The 23,429-nt window shown below is 43.3% G+C and overlaps 1 protein-coding gene across 1 annotated transcript in view; it reads right to left on the bottom strand.

Annotated features, from left to right (window-relative positions):
* Nucleotides 1-20,381: 20,381 nt before the first annotated feature.
* MOGAT1 (monoacylglycerol O-acyltransferase 1) overlaps nt 20,382-23,429 on the bottom strand; it is a 36,344-nt gene continuing 33,296 nt past the window's right edge. Inside the window, exon 6 of the mRNA XM_044241692.1 lies at nt 20,382-21,567. Coding sequence (XP_044097627.1) covers nt 21,413-21,567 — 155 coding nt within the window. The 3' untranslated portion in view covers nt 20,382-21,412. The remainder of the gene's footprint in view (nt 21,568-23,429) is intronic.

The raw sequence follows: 23,429 nt of genomic DNA, 5'->3' as shown, positions 1-23,429 counted from the left end.
CGACAAGGGAAGCAGTATGGGTCAGAGTTTGGGCAAAAAAGAGAAAAGAAAGTTCAAGACCCCTGCCTTGTATAAAATGTGGGACAGATGAATGGGTAAAGAGGGTTTTGGGAAAGTTTGATGTATATTTGGGAAATATCCCACTTTCTTTTGTTGCAATCTTCAGACATTATGTATTCTTAAAAGAATTTGGAATTGGATTTGTGGATTTAGGGATGGGATGGTGAATTGAGATTTGTTCCAAAATAATCTGCTTAGTTTTGGTTTACACATTTATTCAGTTGACAAATGTTTATTGAGCAACTGCTGCGTGCCAGGCCCCTTTCTGGGGACACTGGGGTGCATTGGTGAACAAGACAGAATGAGGTGCTCTCCTTCTGGAGCTTTATAGTCTAGAGGGGTGGTGTGTATGTGTGTGTGTGTGTGTGTGTGTGTGCACGTGCACACATGTGTGCAGCTCAGGCATAAGCTTGATGAAAAAAAATAAAAATGTGTTACCTTTTCACTAACCCCTTCAATTTAGTCAAAGATGTTTCCTGAAGGTCCACTGTGCCTGAGACACTGAGACAGACACAGAGAGCCCCACACTTGTCGGACGCAAAAACTGGAAGGATCTTCAGTGATGACCTAATGTTGACTTCAATCTCTTCATTGTATGGAGCAGGAAACTGATATGCAGAGGCTCAAGTAACTTGGCAAAGTTCCCCCAGTTTGCTAGTCACAGGGCTGGGATTACAGTCCTGATGTCCTAATTCCAGGTTTAGTCAGGAGCTTTCACTTAAAAATAATGGATATGTTAATGGAAGATTGTCTATTTACTCAGTCAAGGACCTATAGTTCCTTCTGACACAATTTATTGTTCTTAATGCTGCCCCTACCAGTTAACAATAATGAAACACCATTTTGTTTGTTGGTCTTTGTCCATTCATTCAGTTCTCAATGAAACAATGCATCCCTTCTTAATTCTGTTTTATCAGTTAACAATGATAGATTTTTTTCATTCATTCACTAAGCATATTCTTAGGCACCATGAGGAATGGCAACATTATTCAGAGAGAGGCCTGACCTCAGAAAGCTAAAAATCTAGATGAGGAAATAAGACAGAGTCACAGATAATTATGATGTGGGGTAGATCTTGGTGACACTATTACAGATCATGAGGTTTCAGAGGAGGGAAGTCATGTCTGCTTGAGAAAAAGGAAAGCAGAAAAATATATTCCGACTTCACAAAGCTTCAGAGGAAGAACTTCTGGAGTTCACGGAAATTGTTCAAGACTTGAAATGCAAGATTTCTATTTATTAAAAAAAATAAACTATAATGGAAAATCAGCAGTTTTCGGAATTAGCTGCTGAGGTTTTGTTGAATACTTAACCCATCCTTTGGGCAATATATACAGCTGTACCCACATTGCCCTCAGTTTGTTCCTACTTACAGTAAGATTAAAGTGCTTAAATTCTGTTCTAACTTGATACCTTTATCCTTCATGTTTTAAGTTGGCCCCTGTAACCGTGCAAGGGCCTTTTTAAAATGATAGGGTTATAGGATTTTAATGAGACTTGATAGTTTGAAATGAATAAATGCCTTTTTAAAAAAAAAACTCAGGTTTATTAAGTTATAATTTAGGTGTAATAAAAATCATACTCTTTCAGTATGTAATTTCCATGATTTTTGACAAATGGGATGCTTTTTACTGTGAGTCCCACAGTTAGATTAGCAGAGTAAGGAGAGCCAGAACTGAATGGAAAGAAGCAGTGTAAATGGAAAGCAAACATTTCCAGCATGCTCTTTACATGCATAATCTCAGCTATGTCTCCTATCCCTGTAGAAAACGTGCTTTCATAATCTCTACAGATAGGAACGTTGCATTTTGGAGATGCCAAGTTTCTTGGCCAGAATCACAGGCTGAGGAGGTAGCGGCTCCCAAGGAGGGGCAACTTCTGGCCTCTGTCATTCATTAGTTTAGGGATTTGGGGAAATTCCTTGGGCCCTTTAGGGCTTTGTTTTTCTCATGTGTAAAAAGGGACTTCCAGATGGGCCTTCTGGTCCCCCAAACCCCTGTCACGGAGCCCCACCATCTTGGTTCACAAGTAGAAATAAAATATCTGGCCAGCCGTGGCCCCAGGGCTGAGGGTCTCGGACAAACAGCCTCAGAAGTTAAGGAAACAAGTAGAAATAACACACACGCTTGGACGGAGCCCAGCGCTCCCCCACAGACGCTTCCCCCTTTTCTTGCCAGAAGCACCTGGCACAGCGGACAAGTACAATGCCATCTAGTGGAGTTCAGGAGGCCAAAGAAACAAAATGCGAGGAAGCACGTGGGCCCTCGGTCCAGCAGAACAATGTGGCCACTGTCTTCCGTCCTGGCTTCTCTGGTCTCGTCACATCTCCCCGGCCCACAAATAAAGAGATGTGAGCTGGCCGAACCAGCCTCCTTCTGTCAGCCTCCAGCTCTGTGGTTGCCAAAGCGTTCTTGCATCACATCACCCCATTCGCTTCCGCCTCCCACCACCTCCTCTGAGCAATCAAAGCTCATTATTGTCCAGGAGATTCAGAGGGAAGTGTAGAATAAGATTGGAGAGCTGGGGGTAATAAATACACCTCTTCTCTCTGCAGCACAGAGTCAGGGAAGACCCAGCTCCAAATTCTGACTCTGCCGCCAAATGGCCGTGTGACTTGGGACACGCTAAGTAAATTTTTGTTTTTTTTTTAAGTTGGGACTAAAGTCAAGAAGTAAACTTTGTTTTCTGTATAATAATGTTCTCTTGGGGGGTCCCAATGCTGAAAGACCTGGGGAGGAGGATTACGTCTTTCTGGCCATTTAACACCCCCGTACTTCAATCACTGTTTAAAGCAGCCTTTACCCATGTGAACCCACAAGATATCATGCCAGGGTGATGGGTCCCATGTAGTAAGAGTTTAGAGGCCATCCCTTTTTTTTTTTTTTAAAGGTTTTATTATTATTTATTTGACAGAGAGAGATCACAAGTAGGCAGAGAGGCAGGCAGAGAGAGAGAGAGGAGGAAGCAGGCTCCCTGCTGAGCAGAGAGCCCGATGCGGGACTCTATCCCAGGACCCTGAGATCATGACCTGAGCCGAAGGCAGCGGCCTAACCCACTGAGCCACCCAGGCACCCCTAGAGGCCATCCTAATAGGCTTAACCCTTTTCTCATTTTTGCCTATTTCTGGCCTGTTTTGGGGGGGATTTCAGTTGACATGTTCTTCCATTAGGCCTTTAAATACATAATAGGTACTCAACAAATGCTTGCTGACCATTTGTCAAGGAATCAACAGATAAAGCAAAAATGGCCCAAACCTAGAATGGGTGATTAAAATTTAAAAATCAAGTTTTATAGGGCAGAGTTCTTTTTTTGGAGTGGTGCAATGTCTGACTTTTTTTAATCCCCAAATATCTAACTTATCCAGGCACTCGGTGTCTACTGAGGCTGAGGATTTGGAGGATGAGATTCATAATAAGGCCACAATGTTCCTGCAAAAACCAAGAGAGCAGATACACGTAAACGCAATGTGTAAATCCTAAAGCATGGTTTCTGGGCACCTTCTACCCAATGACACTCAGAGTGAAGGATTATATTTGCAGAGGGCATTGAGGGTAAATCGATAAGGCAGCCAAGAAGGGGTTCTCACTGCCCCAGGGATGCCAGCAGCCCTAGAAACGCCTACCATTCCAGGCCCTCTAAGCTACCCGGAGGGCTGAGGGAGTCCAGAAGTCATCACAACTACAATATGTGTGTCAAGCCACACTTCTTGAAAAGCTGTTTTAATGTTTCATACAAGTGTACAAATGTCACGAAATGATCATGCTGATGTGAGTCAATCATTTTACTTTCCTTCACTCAATTACAACGGGGGACACTGCCTTATAGCAATTAAGGCAGTGCCTTATCATATAGCAGACACTGAGATAGTGATATTATTTATAAAAATAATATGATGACATATTTGGGCCAATAATGAAAACAGGAATGATTTTGTAGCACAAAATAGAAAACTTGGCTTTTTTTTATTCTTGCATAACAAGGAGGCATGAGTTTGTTGTTGGTATCGGTTTAACATTTATTGCTGCCCCAGCTTTGGATCAGTGCCTTCGGAAATTCCTCTGGCCTTGCCCTTGTGGTTTCAAGATGGCCACAAAGAGCTCCAAAATGACATCCCTTTGTCTAAAGGCATCACGTGGAATCTCTCTTTCAATGCACCAACTCCTTATCAGGAAGAAAAACACTTGCCAGAGGTCCCTGACCAAGACCCCCATATATTTCATTGACCAGAACTGGAACACGTGGGCACTCTTAGCTCAGCGTAAGACTAAGGAAGCAAGTATCTGACCCGTTGAGCAGTGCAGTGAGCGGGTGTCAGTGAGCAAGACAGGATTTTGAGAAGCTGATTAGTAGAAATGCTCTGCAAAGCATTTCTGCTTATAGCTCAACAGGAAAACCACGTCATCATTTCCCAAAATTATCCAAACAAAGTGACTTCCTATTATTAAAATATATGAACAATGAGAAAAAAAACAGAGCATCTATGATTTCTATAACATCTCCCAACTCTCTGTAGATATTTGGCAGCTTGGTCTATAATGGTTTGCTCAGATATCTTTTATTTTATTTTATTTTATTTTATTTTATTTATTTGACAGACAGAGATCACAAGTAGGCAGAGAGGCAGGCAGAGAGCGAAGGAGAAGCAGGCTCCCCACTGAGCAGAGAGCCCGATTCGGGGCTCGATCCCAGGACCCTGAGACCATGAGACCATGACCTGAGCCCAAGGCAGAACCCCAACCCACTGAGCCACTCAGGTGACCCTGCTCAGATTTCTTAAAATGGGAATTCTCACTTTCCCTCCTGAAAGTTCCTGGACTCTCAAATGCCTTCATGTCTTAAGTCTGCAAAGGTCCCTCATAAACTTCATCTTCCCCCTGGTCCATCTGTGAATCTTCTCACTAATTCACATAGAAGCTTCTCATACATTTCTATCTCAGTATCTTGTGAAGAAGTACCTCTTGTGATATGAGATATTAACATTATAAAATATTTTAAGGTATATAAACTATTTTAGAATAGTATTAAAACCAATAAAAGTCTTAGAATGTATTTCACTGTTATATGCATGGATTCGCTAATCCAATCAGCAAGCCAAATAAACGGCTCATAATGAAAAGCAGCCGTCTCCCCCCCTCAGCTCCACCCACCCTCCACTCCCACTTCTGGAGTCAGTCATTTTCAGCTCATTTACCTTTTCCTTTATGTATTTATATCTACATTCTAAATTACATGCCTTTTACAATTTCTATTTTTTTTTAAGATTTTCTTCATTTATTTGACAGACAAGATATCACAAGTAGGCATAGAGGCAGGCAGAGAGAGAGGAGGAAGCAGGTTCCCCATGGAGCAGAGAGCCCGATGTGGGACTCGATCCCAGGACCCCGAGATCATGACCTGAGCCAAAGGCAGAGGCTTAACCCACTGAGCCACCCAGATGCCCTGCCTTTTACAATTTTAAAAAGATTTTATTTATATATTTATTTGAGAGAGAGAGAGAGCAGGAGGGTGGGAGGAGCAGAGGGAGAGGGAGACGCAGGGTCCCCGCTGATCAACTCCCCCCACAACTGGGGGGTCCATGAGGGCTCAATCCCAGAACTCTGCGATCATGACCTGAGCTGAAGGTGGATGCTTAAGTAACTGAACTACCCAGGCGCCCCTAAATTACATGCTTAAATTGCTCTTTCTTGACTTTTTAACTTGGGACTTCTTCTCTTGTCTTTCTTCAGTGTGAGGATCTGGCTCCCTCATACATTCTTGTGCCTATTTTTGTCCTGCCCCCATCATGCTCTATAGTTATGTCACTTTGTTTTTCTACACACTCTTCTTTGCATAGCATTCTGTTCTTGTTTTATTGTTACAAAATGATCTCATCTCTTTAAAGGTATAAATTACCATTTTCTGAAGTTTCCTTCCCCTGGTTCCCTCTCTCTCACGTTCTTCATTTGTTCCGTCTCCCATTGAAGCCCTTCTTAAAAACTGTGGTGATTGTTGAATGTCCTTTACTGACACCAGAAAACTGACCAGCGGCTCTGTGAAAGTAGTTTATTCATTGGTAGACCTCAGTAGATCGTGGCAGATGGAGACTCCCAAAAATTGGAATCTGTCGGTTGGTGGGTTTCCCCCAGAGAGGAATCATCCATTCTCCTGTTGGGGCAATAGAAAGCTGGCTGCTGAGGATTGTAGGAACATGGTGCGGGAAGGGGGTGGGATGGGAATTACCATTCAAAATGGAGGCTGTCACTCAACTGGTTTTAGAGGGGCCTCACCACCCCCATCCCTCTCTGTTGAGCCCGGCATGCCAGTTAGAGCTTCTCTGGAACTTCCAAGAGCAAAACTCTTGTGCTCTGCTCAGATATGCACAAGCTTCTCGAGTTAGGGCAGGGAACCTGAGAGTCTGCAGCTTTGGTTTTGATCCCGTCCACACTCCACTTCAGACACGTGGCAGCCTCCATGCCCGGCCTTCCTGAGATGATCCTGCGGCCACAGCCACTTGCTTCCGAGAGGACCCTCTCCCTCCCGCACTTTCTCTGGCAGACGGTTTCTGCTTCTTCTGTGCTGCCAACTCACTCACCACTTGTCCATCTGTTTTTCATTTTTGCAGAATAGTGTTGACGTCACTTTCTCCTCTTGCTCCTCCTGTTCTCTTTGGCTTTTCACCGCTTTTATTCCTTTATTCTCACTTCAGAGGAGTTTCGTGAAGAAGTCAAGATTAATGCGATTCAACTTGTCATGTTTAACAGAAAGCTGTGGATGTTTCATTTGTAGGTGTCCTATGTGAGCTGAGCACACACCCACCCAGCAACTGATGTAGAGATGGGGGGGGGGCTCTTTTTAGAAACAAGAAAAATATATATATTGGTATCTCTTTTTCTTTTTTAAGATTTTATTTGTTTGACAGAGACACAGCGCGAGAGAGAACACAAGCACCGGGAGTGGGAGAAGGAGACACAAACCTCCCCCAGAGCAGGGAACCCGATGGGCGACTGGATCCCTGGACCCTGGGATCCTGACCTGAGCCGAAGGAAGCCGCTTCACTGACTGAGATACCAGGTACCCCTATATATTGATATCTTAGGTGAGAGAAAGACTACACTTCCCAGCTTCCCTTGCACTTGCTGTGCCACGTGACTAAGTTCAGACCAATATAAAGAAAGCAGAAATGCCGTGTGCATTCTGGAGCCTTGGCCTTCAGGACTCAGGGCTTCTCCACCCTCCTCATTCTGTTCTCCCCAGGGGGCTAGCATGTGGAGGTGCAGCAGCCAGCTTCAACTGTGCAGACAAGGACAACACCGGAGGGGGGATGGTCCAGAACAAGTGGAAGGAACTTTGCTTTTGTTTTTTTTTGTTGTTTTTTTGTGTTTTTTTTTTCCAATTTATTTATTTTCAGAAAAACAGTATTCATTATTTTTTCACCACACCCAGTGCTCCATGCAAGCCGTGCCCTCTATAATACCCACCACCTGGTACCCCAACCTCCCACCCCCGGAACTTTGCTTTTGAATACACACGGCCACCATCCTGGACTGTTCACCTCCAAACTATAATGTGAGACAGAAATCAATTTCTTCCCACCTCCGTAGCTTGCAGTCTCCCTGCTACAGTAGCTTAGCCCCTGCTCTAATGCAACCTCCTTTGGTAGCTCCCAAAGCAAGTCTATGCATAAGCGGCAGATCTTCCGTGTGGGGTGGTTTACAAAGATAACAGAATCCCAAACCACGTTTCCCCAGATTCTGCTTCAGTCCATCTGGTGTAAGGTGCAGAAGTCTGTTTCATTGTTTGTTTTTTAACCACTTTGATTTTTCTGATACATTGCCAAGATTATGAACCACTGACCCTGCCCAATTTACATAAAACACTTTCCTCACATTCCCATGGTTTTCCCATTTCTCATTTATTTCCTTTGAGTCTCCATATTCTCTTCCTGATTCCTTTGTTAAAAGTCGAATGTGAATGTTATCATACTGGACAATTATTTTTGTCTTCCCAGAATCCATTCACCCTGATTTCCTTTGGGGAACCATTTATCCTTTATTCTCTGTCCATGTGGTTCAGAAAGCCAGTGGCCCCACAATCTCCCCATCTCTAGGGCAGAGGCCCTTAACCACAGAGCCCAGATGAGTCAGCATATTCCAACCTCTTGACCACAAGGATGTGTTCAGGGATTGGACACATGATCCAAGTCAGTTCAATAAGACCCAATTCTAGGGAAAAAAAGCAGTTCTTTTTCCTTTGGGAGTGCTGACCTGGTAGGATGTGCGCCGGCAGCTGCCGGTGCCTGTCTGACACCAGGAAGGTGAAGGGAGTTGGACAGTGAAGTCAACACAGTGGGAGAAGAGAGATAGAGCAGGACTGACTTCTGACGATATCATCTGAGCATCTGGATCCATGCCTGAACCCCTAGACTCTTTAGCTATGGAACTCAGATTTCTTTTATTAGGAGGGAGAGAGTGCTATTATATATAAATATGTATATAGTATATATGTATATATGCATATAATTATATGTATATATTATATGTAATATATATGCTATATATTATGCTTTAGTTGTATTATATTATGTATGTATACATACATAATAATACTTTTATATTTACATACACATACATATAGCATAATTATAAAATTAACTATAAATTTCAAAAGAGAACATACAGAACATTTCTAAGGGGATGAAAAGGTAACGTTTAGAAATAGTTTCAAAAAGAATAATCATTCGATCAATATATCTAAGATATCACTCTTCTGTTTAACCAGTATCGAAGGTAGTATTATCTCTGAATTTTCATGAAGCTCATACAAACAGACCTTTGAGCAGCTGTGCAAATGTCTATGTTATGGAGTCAATAATTTTCGAGTTTCAGTTCTACACTCCATTCTAGAGTTTGTTTGTGTAGGTCTGAGCCAGTTTTGCAGTCATTATAGGGCAGTTTAAAAGAAAATGTGTAAAAATATATAAAGATCTCCTGGATATCAGCAGTACAGATTTTCTGAGTTAAAGGGGCCTGGTAGATTTAATGTGTTTATGACAAGGAACACGATTTGGAAGCAGAATTTGCTTGCCGACCTCAGGAAAATTAAAGTTGGCTTCATGGGTTGAACTTGTCATCACTTTCCGGTATTTTATATTCAAAGCACAGAGCCTATTTGCGGCAGAATTATGGTGTCCCGCCACCCCCCAAACCATTGTCACCCTCCTCTGGGATCCACAAACTGAATCAGGTCAGCCTCCTGGTTTTATATACCCTCCGAACTAAGAGTGGTTTTAGCTTTAAATGGTTAAAGAAAGATCAAAAGAAGACTATTTCATGAAAATTACATGAAATTCAAAACTCCATGTCCATAAATAGAGTTTTATTGGAACACAGCCATGTTCTTTCATTAATTATCTCCAGCTACTTTTGCACTATAATGAGGGAGTGAGTAGTTACTGGGTAAGATATTTCCCGTCCTGGTCTTGATGGGGAAAGTTTGCTAAGCTCTGCCGTAGAGAATGGAAAGTCAGTTGTTACTTTCCCAGCCTTATTTGTAGCTGGGTGTGACCCCCGGGACCCAGTTCTGACCAATGAGATATCAAGCAGAGTTTGCCAGAGGGATTCTGCGAAAGGTAGCAAGGATTCTAAAAATAGTCAAAGAAGAGAGAGGACACCTTTCATCTTCCTGCCTTAAACAGACATGTAGTGGCTGAAGGTGCGGTGGTACTTTTTGCCTCCATGATAAAACAAGCATGAGGTTGGCCTTTCTCTCTGCGGTTTCACTGGCTATGTCGGTCAAAGATCTAATGCTTTCCTGAGTCTCTGGAGTTGGAATTGATTTGAAGCAATCTAGAGCTTTTCTAAATCTAGTCTCAAGCATAGTCACTGTGGAAAGAATAATTTAGACAGAGGCTTCTCATGGGAAACTTTCTGTTTCTTTAGGAATTTGATTGTGGTCACGTAACTCTGGATTCCACTTGAGGGGACTTCAACTTCAGCCTAAGTTTAATCTGCCAAGGTACTTGAAGTGGGAAGGATATAAAAACAAATTTTATTTTATTTTTTTAAGAGTTTATTAGTTTGTTTTGTTTTGTTCTTTAAAGATTTTATTTATTTGACAGAGAGAGAGATCACACGGAAACAGAGAGGCAGGCAGAGAAAGAGGGGAAGCAGGCTCCCTGCTGAGCAGAGAGCCTAATGTGGGACTCGATCCCAGGACCCTGAGATCATGACCTGAGCTGAAGGCAGAGGCTTAACCCTGAGCCACCCACACACCCTAAAAACAAAATTCAAAACTATGTTTCAACCTGGGTGGCTCAGTTGGTTGAGGATCTGCCTTCGGCTCAGGTCATGATCCCTGCATTCTGAGATCAGGTCCCTCATCGTGCTCCCTGTCCCATGGTGAGTCTGCTTCTCCCTCTGGTTCTGTCTTTCCCCTGCTCATTCTCTCTCTCTCTCAAATAAGTATATAAAATTTTTTAAAAATCCTAGTAGTTTTTTTTACACTAAAAAAAAAACTGTTTCAAGATTAAATATGCTCATTTAACTGTGGCAAAGACGTAAAAGTTTCAGTGATCGCTAGTTTCTTTCGTTTGTTTTTTTTGTTTGTTTGTTTGTTTTTAAAGATTTTATTTATTTATTTGTCAGAGAGAGAGAGAGAGCGAGCACAGGCAGACAGAGTGGCAGGCAGAGTCAGAGGGAGAAGCAGGCTCCCTGCGGAGCAAGGAGCCCGATGTGGGACTCGATCCCAGGACGCTGGGATTATGACCTGAGCCGAAGGCAGCTGCTTAACCAACTGAGCCACCCAGGCATCCCTGTTTGTTTGTTTTTAAGCAGGCTCCATACCCCTTATGGAGCCCAACGTGGGGCTCATGCTCCTGACCCTGAGATCAAGACCTGAACTGAGAACAAGAGTCAGACGTTTAACCGACTGAGCCACCCAGGCACCCCCATGATTTCTAGTTTCTACTACTCAATGGATCTTCTTGTGTAGGAGAGATAATTTTATTATTGTAAGTGAATGCTCAAAATGTTATGTTCTTATATTCAATTCTCATTTTTATTAAATTTCACGTGATGAATAAGATTCTCAAATCTCCAACAGAATTCCATCTATGGTCCTTTCAGGAACAATGCATAAAAAAATAAATAAGATTTAAACATATATGTATATATATTTTTAAAAGATTTTATTTATTTATCTGAGAGAGAGGGAATGAGAGAGAGATCATGAAAGGAGAGAGGTCAGCAGGAGAAGCAGACTCCCCGCTGAACAGGGAGCCTGATGTGGGACTTGATCCCAGGACTCCAGGATCATGACCTGAGCCAAAGGCAGCCACCCAACCAACTGAGCCACCTGGGTGCCCCTATATGTATATTTTTAACCAGTAAAAGGTAGGGGGGGAAAATAAACACTTAAAGTTTATGTAAAGATTAGGGCATTTCCTAACATTTCAGATTTGAGTTTCAGGGTCTGAGCATCCCTTCATTAAAAATATTTTAGAAACCCATTACAGGAGAACATAACTTCTCCTTGAAGAGAAAGAAACTGAGGCGCAGAAGAGTCTGTCACATTCACACATGCCCACAACCCTCTCCACAGGACCCAGACTCTTAGGGAACAGTCACTGTCATTAGTTTCGAGGCCCCTCACACAGGACAGTGCATTAAGGAGAATTTATGAAAAAATCTCCCTCAAATATATGGAGACCTTCCAGAGCCTTGAGACTGTCGCTCACATGGAACTCACAGAAACTGAGACATTTCAGAGTATCATATGATTATAGAGCTGAGGTGGATATTCGTTTTTTAAAAATTAGTTTAAAAGTTGCCTTCTGGAACATTAAAAAGAAAAAAAAAAAATGCTTCCCTGTCTCCCCACCCAAAGGTAGACCGAGCAGCTAGCTGTGCCCGCCACACCAGGGCCATGTGGTGCCGTGCCTTTCTGCCTGGGTTGGGGGGAGTCCCTCTTGGCCTAGACTTAGGGGGCTTCCCAGGACGGAAGCTTTCACTGCTAAAGGCAGGAAAGTCTGGGGCCAGCTGTGACACGTTGGTCACCCTTATCCTGACTCCTCTGCCTAAGCTTTCCCTTGGTGCTCACCTAAGCCTTCTTTATCTTGAAAGCCTCAGTGGATCCTGCTCCCTCCAGAGCTCCCCCAAAATTCCCCGCTGGAACGCATCTCTTCACAACTCCTGGCTGGAGCTGCTCCTGTGACCCTCATTTTCCTCACTCTCCAATGAGATAGTTTTCTAAGTATGGTCCCAGAGCAGGCAATGCATGGGGCCTGCAGCTTGGTTCTTTCCTCCAAGTCGGTGCTTGATCACGATCGTCCAGCTGAGGGGCACCTGGGTGGTTTAATTAAGCGTCGGCCTTCAGCTCAGGTCACAGTCCGGGGTCCTGGGATCGAGCCCCACGTAGGGCTCCGTGCTCAGCGGGAGGGCTGCTTCTCCCTCTGCCTCTGCTCTTCCCCTTGGCTGGTGTTCTCACTCTCTCTCGCTCGCAAATGAATAAATAAAAAAAATCTTTAAAAAAAATATTGTCCAGCTGACTGGGAAGACGTTCAGAATGACTGGGCCCTGCGCATCTTCTTCCTCACAGGACCCAGACTTCTTGCATTTACTGGCAAAAACACACCTTGCCGCCCCAGCCTCCAGCCCTCCATGAGAATCTTTGAATCGCCGGGAGATGCAGGAAATTCCAACTGAATCTAGTAACCACAAACAAAGCTGAAAGCAATTCTTCAGTGGATTCTTGCCAAAGAATCCTGGCAGAGACTATCCCTGATGGAACTCTGTGAATGAGCAGAAAACACATTACATACCCAGACAGAGGATCAGACCAAAGCTTCTGCATCCGTGTTTCACAGAAACAAGAGCCCAGAGCAAAGAGAAATCCCGGGTGGGATGGAAGAGAAATTTCTCCTTTGAAATAAAGGCCCTGGGGCAGTGTCTAAGCCTATCAAGATGTGGAAAAGGAAATAACCCTCACAGGCAAGTTAGGCCGAAAGGATGTGGTGAGAGCTTCAGAGCAATTCCAAAGTTCAGCTTCTTATGAAAAGCGTTTTCCTCCGGCCACAAATGACCAGCAGGGCACACTGCTTTGCATACAGTCTGTCATCTTCAACACTGAAACTCAGCTTTGTAGCCAAATCATCCTGACGGTGTGTTTCACGGAACTCTTCAACAGGAACAGTGAAACAGACAGACGTACTCAGATTTGGACAAACACGATTCTACCACTGTTGTCATTTGCCTGTTTGATCTGTGGATCGTTGCTATAATATCATGCATCAGCTTGGCATAGTAATGGGGGCAGAAAGGGCTTTCCGCGAATCCCCTAACTTTCAGCTACGATCTTCCACGGTCGAGCTGTCTACTTAGGTGGAATTATGACGGAAATCAGACATCAGCAAAGAGCCTAATCATGGCGTCTTGGCAAGGATAAGGAAAGGGTGAACTTCCAACGCAGGACTCACTCTCTCATTACCAAGAAGGGGCTCACATGAGGACATAGTCTTCCTTTGGCCGAATACCTTTTCTGAGAGAACATCTCTCTTGGGCAGTCCCAAACGTGTTCCTGTCATCTGTCACCGAAAAGAAGACGCTCTGGGACAAGGGCACACCGTGGAGTGAACTGGGAAAGGTCTTTGACCATCACATGTATAATGGTAAGATGTCTCTCTTTTCCATCCTGCGGTCCTTCCTCCTCTGAGCAGGGACCTCGCTTCCTGTTCAACTTTTCCCTACTGCCACTGTCCTTGACCTTACCTCTGCTAGAAAGTAAGAGTTCCTTAGTTCCTTCCTGAAATTCAACCTTTCCCTTCGCTTCCTTTTATTTTTCTTTTTCTTGGATTGTGGGAAAAGCGGAAACCAATGTGGAGAGGAAAAGCTAAATTATAGAAGAAGGTAGAAAAGGGGAGGCATGTGGGTCAACGTCCCTGGTTGACAAGGTCATTCCTCCCTCTGAAACTGCTTTTAAGACCTGGATAGGCTTGGGTCCTGGTTTGGAATAGTGTGTTGCTTCCAGCAGAAATATCATGGACTGTCACTATGTCACACTTCCTGCATTTATTTGCAGTAATAATGACACTAATTTCAATCGCCTATATGTTATTCAAAATATAAATCGAATGCATCTTTAAAAGTATAGCTAGCTCTCAAATAAGCCACATTTTCTTTTCTTCCCCATGATTTAAATTTTCCTTTATTTGGGTATTCTTATTTCAATAACAGCAATGCAGATGTATCTACGTATCAATGACTCTATGACTTAACATTCCATATTTACAGGTTCAATGTTATTTTAAAGTTAAGTGAATTTGAAATGACAAATTAAAAATCCTGCTGTTATGGAGTCAAGCAATCTAAGAGCGATCACGCATTCCTTTCCTTCAGCATTACACAGAAGATGTCATGCCAGGTCAAACTGAAGATCACATTTCCTTTCCATCTAGAGTGTTTAAAGATGTTGCTGGTGAACTGGAAGAGGCAGGCAAGGAGAGGTCAAACCAAAGACGTTTCTTCTTAAATTTGGAACATGTGGCAACTGTTTTATGAAGAAAACTTTTAAGAGGTACTCGGAAATACACACATACATATACGCAAGAGAAAGAAAATAAAAATTTTTTAACAAGGATAGTTTTTAGATTTTATATATTTTTGAGAGAGAGAGAGAGAGAGAAAGTGCACGTGCAGGAGCTGGGCCAGGGTGGGAGGGGCGGGGGGGGCGGGAAGCAGGCTCCCCGCTGAGCAGGGAGCCCAATGTGGGACTCATCCTAGGACCCTGGGATCATGACCTGAGTAGAAGGCAGACATGGAACCACCTGAGCCACCCAGGTGCCCAAAATAAAATCAATTTAAAAAGATAGTTTGGAGAAATGAGCTTACCCCAGCTAATGCTTCATGCAACCACAGCTACAATCAATCAATCAGTCAATACTTTAAGCTAGACAGGTGTTCTTAAGCTAACATTTTAAATGATTAACTTTGACAATAAATATTAGCCCACTTATGAACCTTTTATACCCGTCCTTCCGAGGGTGGCCACAACACTTTGCCATCTCACAACTGGTTCTCCGGGTTGTTCTCAGCGCAGGCGGGGGTGGGGGACTCCTGTGCCTATTAGGTCTGTGTGTGTATATGGCTGGGGTTGGGGAGAGGGAGCAGTGTTTGGAAATGTCGATGGCTTTAGAGCAGAATCACCAGCAGATGGACCCATAAAGAACCTTTGTGGTCATGTTCCACCTTTTCATTCCATAGGTCAAGTTCACTTCCCCGAGTTAGTGACAGAGATGGTGGATACCCCAGGGCTCCTGAGCCCTACATCCAAAGCAAGGGCCCTGGCCAGAGGCCCTGGCATCCCATCTGAACTCCACCACCACCATGAGGGTTATCTTGAGCAAAGTTCTTAGCTCCTCTGAACTCTAACTCGTTATGGGATAAAAATAGTACTGACCTCACAGGGCTATTTTAAGAGTTAAATGTTATAATGTACTTAAAGTCCCTAGTTCTGTATCTGGCACATTGAAGGTGGTTAATAAATATTAATGGGTTTTATAGGATAATATTTACTTAGTATAACCACAGTTTTATTTCTTTATTTATATTTATTTATATATTCTAACTACAGTATTAATAAAATACTAGGAAAAATTAAAGTCAAACAGTATTTTTACACAATAATAATTCAGCATTTTCTTTTTTTTTTTTTTTTAAGATTTTATTTATTTATTTATTTGACTCAGAGAGAGAGAGAGAAAGAGAACACAAGCAGGGGGAGTGGCAGAAGGAGAGGGAGAAGCAGACTTCCCACACAACAGGTAGAGCCCAGTGCAGGACTCGATCCCAGGACCCTGAGATCATGACCTGAGCTGAAAACAGACGCTTAACGAATTGAGCCACCCAGGCAATCTCAGCATGTTCTTTAGCCAATAAAATATCTTAAAAGAGTATTGAAAACCCCTATTTTGATAACAGACACCAGAAACACCAACAGGTCTCAAAAATCAAAATGTAAACTTTGTCATCCAAAATGCATCCAAAGGAGGCAATTTCACTCCTGACATATAAAAAAAAAGAAATTGCGTTTTTAGCTTCTTCTGTTATTTTGCCAAGTGTATGACTGACTCGAGTGTCCAAAGCCACTTTATTGAGATGTAATTCACATATCGTAAAATCCTCCCATTTGGAGAGGGGCGTTTGGGAGTTTTTGGTATATTTGCAGTGTGGGACAGCCATCACGACAGCCCAATTGCAGAACATTTTCATTACCCAAAAAGAAACCCCAAACCTATTAGCGGTGATTCACTTGATTTGGAATCTACCCATTCTTCTACCAGTTTTTGAACATTTCCATATCTGACAAGTTTCACTCCTATTTCCACCGCGGCCCCTCCCTGGCTTGTTTCCTCTTCCTGCCCTCTGCTCCTTTCATCTGGCACATCTGTCTGCACTTTTCGGTTAGCCCTGCCCCTGCTTTGTTTTGTCTTTTCTCCCGTGGAGAGCATCTCCAGGCCTGGCTCTTCAGGCAATGCTCACAACAGCACCGCAATTCCCTTGCCTGAATCCATCCCCAGGTCCGAGCGCCTCCAGCCTTGGCAAGACATGGGCAGGAAAACCATCCCACTCAGCCAAAACACCACGCCCACACAGTTACAACTCTGGCACAAAACACATTTATTGGTCAACACTTTAGAAACCAAGAGCTTTTTAAAAGCACACGGCAACACATCCAAAACAGAAAATATAAAAATTCACCATCTCCTAAAAAGATGTTAACAAGAAATAAACTGTTATTTCACAGTTTTGAGCCATATAAAGAAGGAGACCACTTCGATAAATGTCTCCAGTTTTTATTTATAGAGAACGAAACTGTTTCTTAGGAACACCATGCCTAAAGGCCACTGTGATGCTGGAGAAATCTCCATAGCAAATTTATGTTTTCCATATGCTAAGGGAGACAGTCATTTGAACCCTCTGCGTGTCCAGAGGAATACAAGGGAGGATGGCAGAGGAAAAAGAAGTCTATGGATAAATCTCCATCTCCCCGCTGGATGTTATTACCATGAGAGAACGAGGGCCAGGCGGAGACCATAGAGACAGAGTGAAATGGGACCTTGGAGATCATTCACTCCTAAGAAGGGGTCCAGGTCACCCAGTCACTTAGTGGAGGACCAGAGGCTAAAGGATTATTTGAAACAGAAGCCCCTGGAAGGTAGAAAAAAATAGCACAGTTGTGTTTTCTGGTTGTCTCTGCATGACTGTACCCCACACTGGACAGTTGGAACCCAACCAGAAAGACCAAAGGCTCCAAATGGGTCTGGAAACGGAGGAGGGGAGAATTACATGGCTCTTGGGAATACAAGAAGGTCAGATTTATCTTTATTCTCAAGAGAGCCTAAGAAAATTCTTAACCAGAATCTAAGAGCTGTAAAAAAAAACTTAATAAATAAAATAAAATTAAAAATCACCCAGCTGAATGATGCTAGAGCCAGAATGGGATTAGGGCTGTCAGCAAGGTGACAGACAGAAGATTTGCTTCCACCGCTGAGTAACAGGACTGCTCTGACCTGTATTAATGGTCACAACGTGACTGAGAGGGAAAAATCCTCTGCGGCTCTGTCTCACGGGGACATAAAGCACTTTGCCTTATCCTGCTGCTCCATACACAAGGCTCTAGTGGCTTAGCTTGTTGCTGAAAACCTTGGACGTTCCCCAGTGCACATCCCCAAAATAGCTCTTGCAGAAGGGAAAAATCAACAATGCGGCCGACCGGTCTCAAAAAAGAAAAACGTTCCAGGTCCCAAGAAGACAGAGCTCGCTTCAGAGTTGTTAAACCCCTTGCATTTGGGGAGTATCTTTAATCACGCTCCATGTTTGGACACTTCGGTTTTACGGGAGGATTCACAGGTGGGTTCATCAACAATTATCGAAGAGCCGTATCTCCTCCTGTTCCATCAGGGCAGAGGAATATGATCATGGAGTCGGTGTCAAGCCACGTTAAGCCGCTGGGGTTCAACTGCTCCATCTGCAGAAGGACTCATGCCAGACACAAAGCCCCTTCTGGCCCTAGAACTTGACTTCCACTGACACAGTCTATCAGACTTCTGGGTTAGAGCCACAGCGTTCGCTGAGAGAGCACCGGAGGCCTGTGCTCTGTGAGACACAGATTCCACCAACGCGGAACCCATCCCATGAGCAAACTGTGGACGGAGTTAGACCTTCGCCTTCCCATACATGCTGTGAAGGCACTAGGCTGGGAGTGTTTGGGAAGGATTAAGTAAAATAACTGACATATAAGGTATTTGACAAGCCCCTTGGTTTTAAATATAAAAAACTGCTTCAGTATTTGCCATCCCAGAGAAACTGGCACAACTAGTTGGTTATATAGTAGTTGCCTTGTTGTTGGTTTTTTCCTTTAAAAAGATATACAAATTCTATTTGAAGTAACTCTTCCAGCCCCAGAAAGACGTTTTATCACTTAGTTTAAAAAGACCGATACAGGGCACCTGGGTGCCTCAGTGGGTTAAAGCCTCTGCCTTCGGCTCAGTCATGATCCCAGGGTCCTGGGATCAAGCCCCTAGTCAGGCTGTCTGCTCAGTGGGGAGCCTGCTTCCCCCTCTCTCTCTGCCTCTCTGCCTACTTGTGATCTCTGTCAAATAAATAAATAAAATCTTTTTTAAAAAATAAATAAAAAGACAGATACAACTGGCAATCACGGGCTACTGGAAAACAACAGGAAGGGATTAGCGAATACCATGTATGACCCACACTTGTGCTATAGCAAAAATTCATGTCCAAATCTTCATCTGCAATCTCTAGGACTATAAAGGAACTTCCTACTATACTTTGACTTTATGAAAGGACTTCTGGCTGGATTAAGACCTCTGGAGACCCAAAGAAAGAAAAAGAGATAAAAATTCCTAATTTGTACCTAAAAATAAGATTTTTACAGATGCCAAAATTAAAGTTGCTGATGACTGGATTTTAGAAATGGCAAAATTTGAGGTAAATTCATCACAGCAAAACTTTTCTCATTTTTAGTGTTTCTGTTTCACTACATGTGGGCTTTAACTGCTTTCTCGATGATCCAGCTGATGCTGGGGGTGGTGGTCAGCTTGGCCCCCACTACCAAGTAGGAGATTAAACATCATACCTTCATGAAAGAAAGCACATGAAATCAGCACTGTGGGTCATAAGCGCTTAAGAAACTTCTCTAAAGGAAAGAAATTCATGCTTTAAAAAAAAATTTTTTTTAATTTACCTGGTCCAAATTCATGGGTTTTTTATTTTTTATTTTTTTTTAAAGATTTTATTTATTTACTTATTTGTTTGTTTGTTTGTTTGAGAGAAAGCACGCAAGCAGGCAGAGTGGCAGGCAGAGGTGGAGAGAGAAGCAGGCTCCTGCCGAGCAAGGAGCCTGATGCGGGACTCAATCCCAGGACCCTGGGATCATGACCCGAGCTGAAGGCAGTGGCTTAACCAACTGAGTCACCCAGGAGTCCCCACGGGTTTTTAAATAACTTGAAAGTCTTTAGTTGTGGTGGTTAATTGATCTTACGAAGACTGACCCCTAACCAGCTAGGGTGTGTCATTTTCCATAAATGGTGCTCCTTTACGCCTTGCTAGTATTGAATAATACCAAAAAAGGATTTACAATCCAATTTCCTGCATCTGTTGAAAACAGGTTGTGTCCTCTTCTCTGCTCTGATTATACAATTGGTCTAATTTGAAGGCCACGGGTCAGTGGACTCCAGGATTGCTCAACCAGCGTGAAGCCCGAGCGATGCTGGCCAAAACCACCTCAAATGGAACCATGGGGGAGGTTCACTTTTTCCTCTGTGAAATGCTTTCCTCCTCAAGACATTACCCGCCTGATTTTGTCTGTCTGATGCTGAACACAGTTCAGACTCTAGCCCAGGGCTTGACGTTTTAACAATCAGAGGCCTGAAGATCTATTAAGTTAGGACTCAGTGAAGGTGTCCTCAGATACTTCAAGTGCAGCAGTGAGAGAAGCAACAAGCAGCAGTGGAGGTCATCTGGAAACTAGACATTCTTCTTCCTTAAGGCAACTGACAAGACTGACTGACCGACTGACTTGTCAATCACTGTTCTGAGACAAACAGACCCAGCACATTCTCCCCTTCTGAAAGAGGCTCTTGTCTAGAATACATTTGTCCTATTGTAAATAAAGCTTTAAAAATTCTTCACCTGAGGGGCGCCTGGGTGGCTCAGTGGGTTAAGACGCTGCCTTCAGCTCAGGTCATGATCTCAGGGTCCTGGGATCGAGCCCCACATCGGGCTCTCTGCTCAGCGGGGAGCCTGCTTCCCCCTCTCTCTCTGCCTGCCTCTGCCTACTTGTGATCTCTCTCTCTCTCTGTCAAATAAATAAATAAAATCTTAAAAAAAAAAAAATTCTTCACCTGAAGGCAAAGATGTTTGTGGGTTCATCTATAAATACATTCAGTAAACAAGCACTTATCTTGTGCGGGACCCAGGCACTAGGGAGAGGTCAGTGAACAGGAGGAACAGGATTCCCATTCCTGTGGACCAGACAACTCTAACTGGACACATTACAACCGGAGAGGACACTTTCTTTCATAGCTGGTCTTACTCAAAGAGGCCATTTGGGAAGGAGATTAAAACCAATACCTTGAAAACCTTTTGGAATCTTAACGTTCTAAAGCATGTCTCCCCAAAGACCTTCTTGTCTATATAGCAAATGACAAGCATGAGCATTTCTAAGCATGAAGAGAAAAGGAGACATGCTCTCATCCACATGGGTTTCCAGATGGTAGATTCATCCTGTTTCAAAGCCTGCACAGAAATTCTGCATGACTGTATAAAAATGTGTTGGGTGTGAGGACCTAAAGGATCAAGTTATCTAACTCTGAAAAGTAATGTTATTCACCCAAAAAAATTCTCCATTCAAGCAGGGAAAAAAAAAAAAAAAAAAAAGAAGGAAAGAAATGATCTCCTCTAGCTAGGTATGGAAAATTAGTTTACACACTGTCTCCTAAGTGTTTCAGCTGTGCTAAACAAGAGCCGTGATACTTCATGAAAACACCACCTTAAATTCTTGTGATTTTGGTAAAAGAGTCTAATTTTTTTTGAAAAATTTTTTTAAGCACACGAATAATCCTAAACCTTTTCTTAACCCGGGAAATGCTTGCACCTTCCCTAATGAGGATTATCCAAAGGGTTATCATCCTCTCCCTCCTTCTCCTACAGTCACCCACTGTATTTTTATCTCCCACGGATAGACATTAACATTTTTCACCATAAATAATACTTTTCAGTTGTAATCTTGATTCCAGAGTGAAAGAGATATATCCTCCAATCGGATATTCCCTCGTCCTCTATATGCCTTCTAAGAGTAGTTATCTAAAAATGAGAGTTTCGTGCTCCGAGATGCCATATTTCCTTTTGTGGGCCTCAAATAGCTTCCTCAGCTCTTCCATATAGGTCTGATGCAACTCCTCAATCTGCTCTGGGCTTGGGTGCAGGGTCTGAGGCACAGGGATTGGACGGCCAACTGCAAAAAGAGAGAATGCATCTGAAGTAAGGAAATGAAACCACTCCACCTGCACCAGCTGCCCCTCGGGGACGCGTACAGACCGCCCAGGGGAGAGAGAGATCGACCAATCAGAATCCGCCTGCTCCAATCCCTGGTTCATTTCACTGGCTGCCTCCAAGAGTCACACCATCCCACTTGAGAACCAATAAAGAACTTTCCTTCTCCGCAATCGCTGCAGTGCAAGGCCCCTGGTGGTTTTGACTCTGAGTCAAGTGAACTACTGGGCTGAGCACAGCTGTGAGATAAGAGGGCATAGCTGTGTATGAACGTCACCAGCCCTGTCCCTCTGGTACCGCTGGCAGCCCGGCCACAGTGCCCTATTGTGACCGACTGCGAAGTCTTGAGTCATCAGGCATCGGCCCTCTCCTCTGACTCTTTAATTTAAGGAATGTGTATCTTCACAGCTAAGAATCCGTATTAGAAGACACACACAATCACAAGAGTCCCACTGTTTGTTAAGAGTGGAAAACAAAACCAAGCAGAGGTCTCCGTAGAAAATTTCTTAAGTTAACCACAGAACGTTCATGCAACAGAATCCTAGGCAGCTGTTTTTTAAAAAATGAAATTATATGTGTACACACTCACACATACACACACACATCGAGGTCTAAAATGTAAGAAGTGGGGGAAAAAGTTGTGAAATAATACAGTAGGATCCTATTTATGAAAAGATATTTATGTACCAAAGTGCATCATAAGCTTTAGTGCACTTAAAATAATCTAGAAAGAGAGACTAATAACCATTACTTCTAGGATGGAAGGAAGGTAGAGGTGGGAGACTTCTCACTTTATCTGTATTGTAGAAATTTCCTACAATGAGAATGCATTTGTGTTTTACCTATTATGAAAAATGAGCTAATTATTATTTAACCTGGCAACTCTATACATATTTAAAAAGGTGTTTAGGAGCACCTGGGTGGCTCAGTAGGTTAAGTCTCTGTCTTTGGCTCAGGTCATGAGCTCAGAGTCCTGGGATGTAGCCCTGCACCAGGCTCTCTGCTCGGCAGGGAGCCTGCTTCCCCCTCTCCCTCTCTGCCTGCCTCTCTGCCTACTTGTGATCACTCTCTCTGTCAAATAAAGAAATATTTTTTTTAAAGATTTTGTTTATTTATTTGACAGAGATCACAAGTAGGCAGAGAGGCAGGCAGAGGGAGAGAGGGAAGCAGGCTCCCCGCTGAGCAGAGAGCTCGATGTGGGGCTCGATCCCAGGACCCTGGGATCATGACCTGAGCCAAAGGCAGAGGCTCAACCCACTGAGCCACCCAGGCATCCCTAATTTTTTTTAAACATCTTTTAAAAAGATGTTTAGATTGTGTCTCAGACTGTTTGAAACTATAAGATACAGGTGGCTTTGGCTCCTGCTTTCCTGGGTCCTCCCAGCTCACTGCAACCCCTGCTGCTTACAGATGCCAAGAGTTGAAAATCTACAGATGTTCAGTAACCTGCTGGGCAGCAAACAGCTTCTCTATTCCCCTCTATTAACTTGGGCATGAGGCCAAGTGGGGCCGTGGCTACTAGAATGGAACTCAGAGGGGAGAGAGGAGGTTTCCTCTGGCGTACCCTAGGTTGTTCCATGCTACATCCAAGGTTCAAATCCATGTCAGTAACAGAAGGTGGTGAGTTAAGAGAAAACCAGGCAAATGTTAAGGCACAGAGAAAGAAGAAAGTGATAAATGAAATCAGTGTGGGACATAAGGGGGCACAGAACAGAGTGATGTATGTATATGTAACATATATATATGTTATATATATGAAATACATGTTATATATATGAAATACATTTTCATATATATATGAAATACAAAATAATACATTTTGTT

Source organism: Neovison vison, chromosome 3, assembly GCF_020171115.1.
Source record: "Neovison vison isolate M4711 chromosome 3, ASM_NN_V1, whole genome shotgun sequence".
NCBI lineage: Eukaryota > Metazoa > Chordata > Mammalia > Carnivora > Mustelidae > Neogale > Neogale vison.
Note: the sequence above shows the minus strand (reverse complement) of the source record. Positions and strands in the feature narration are given on the sequence as shown.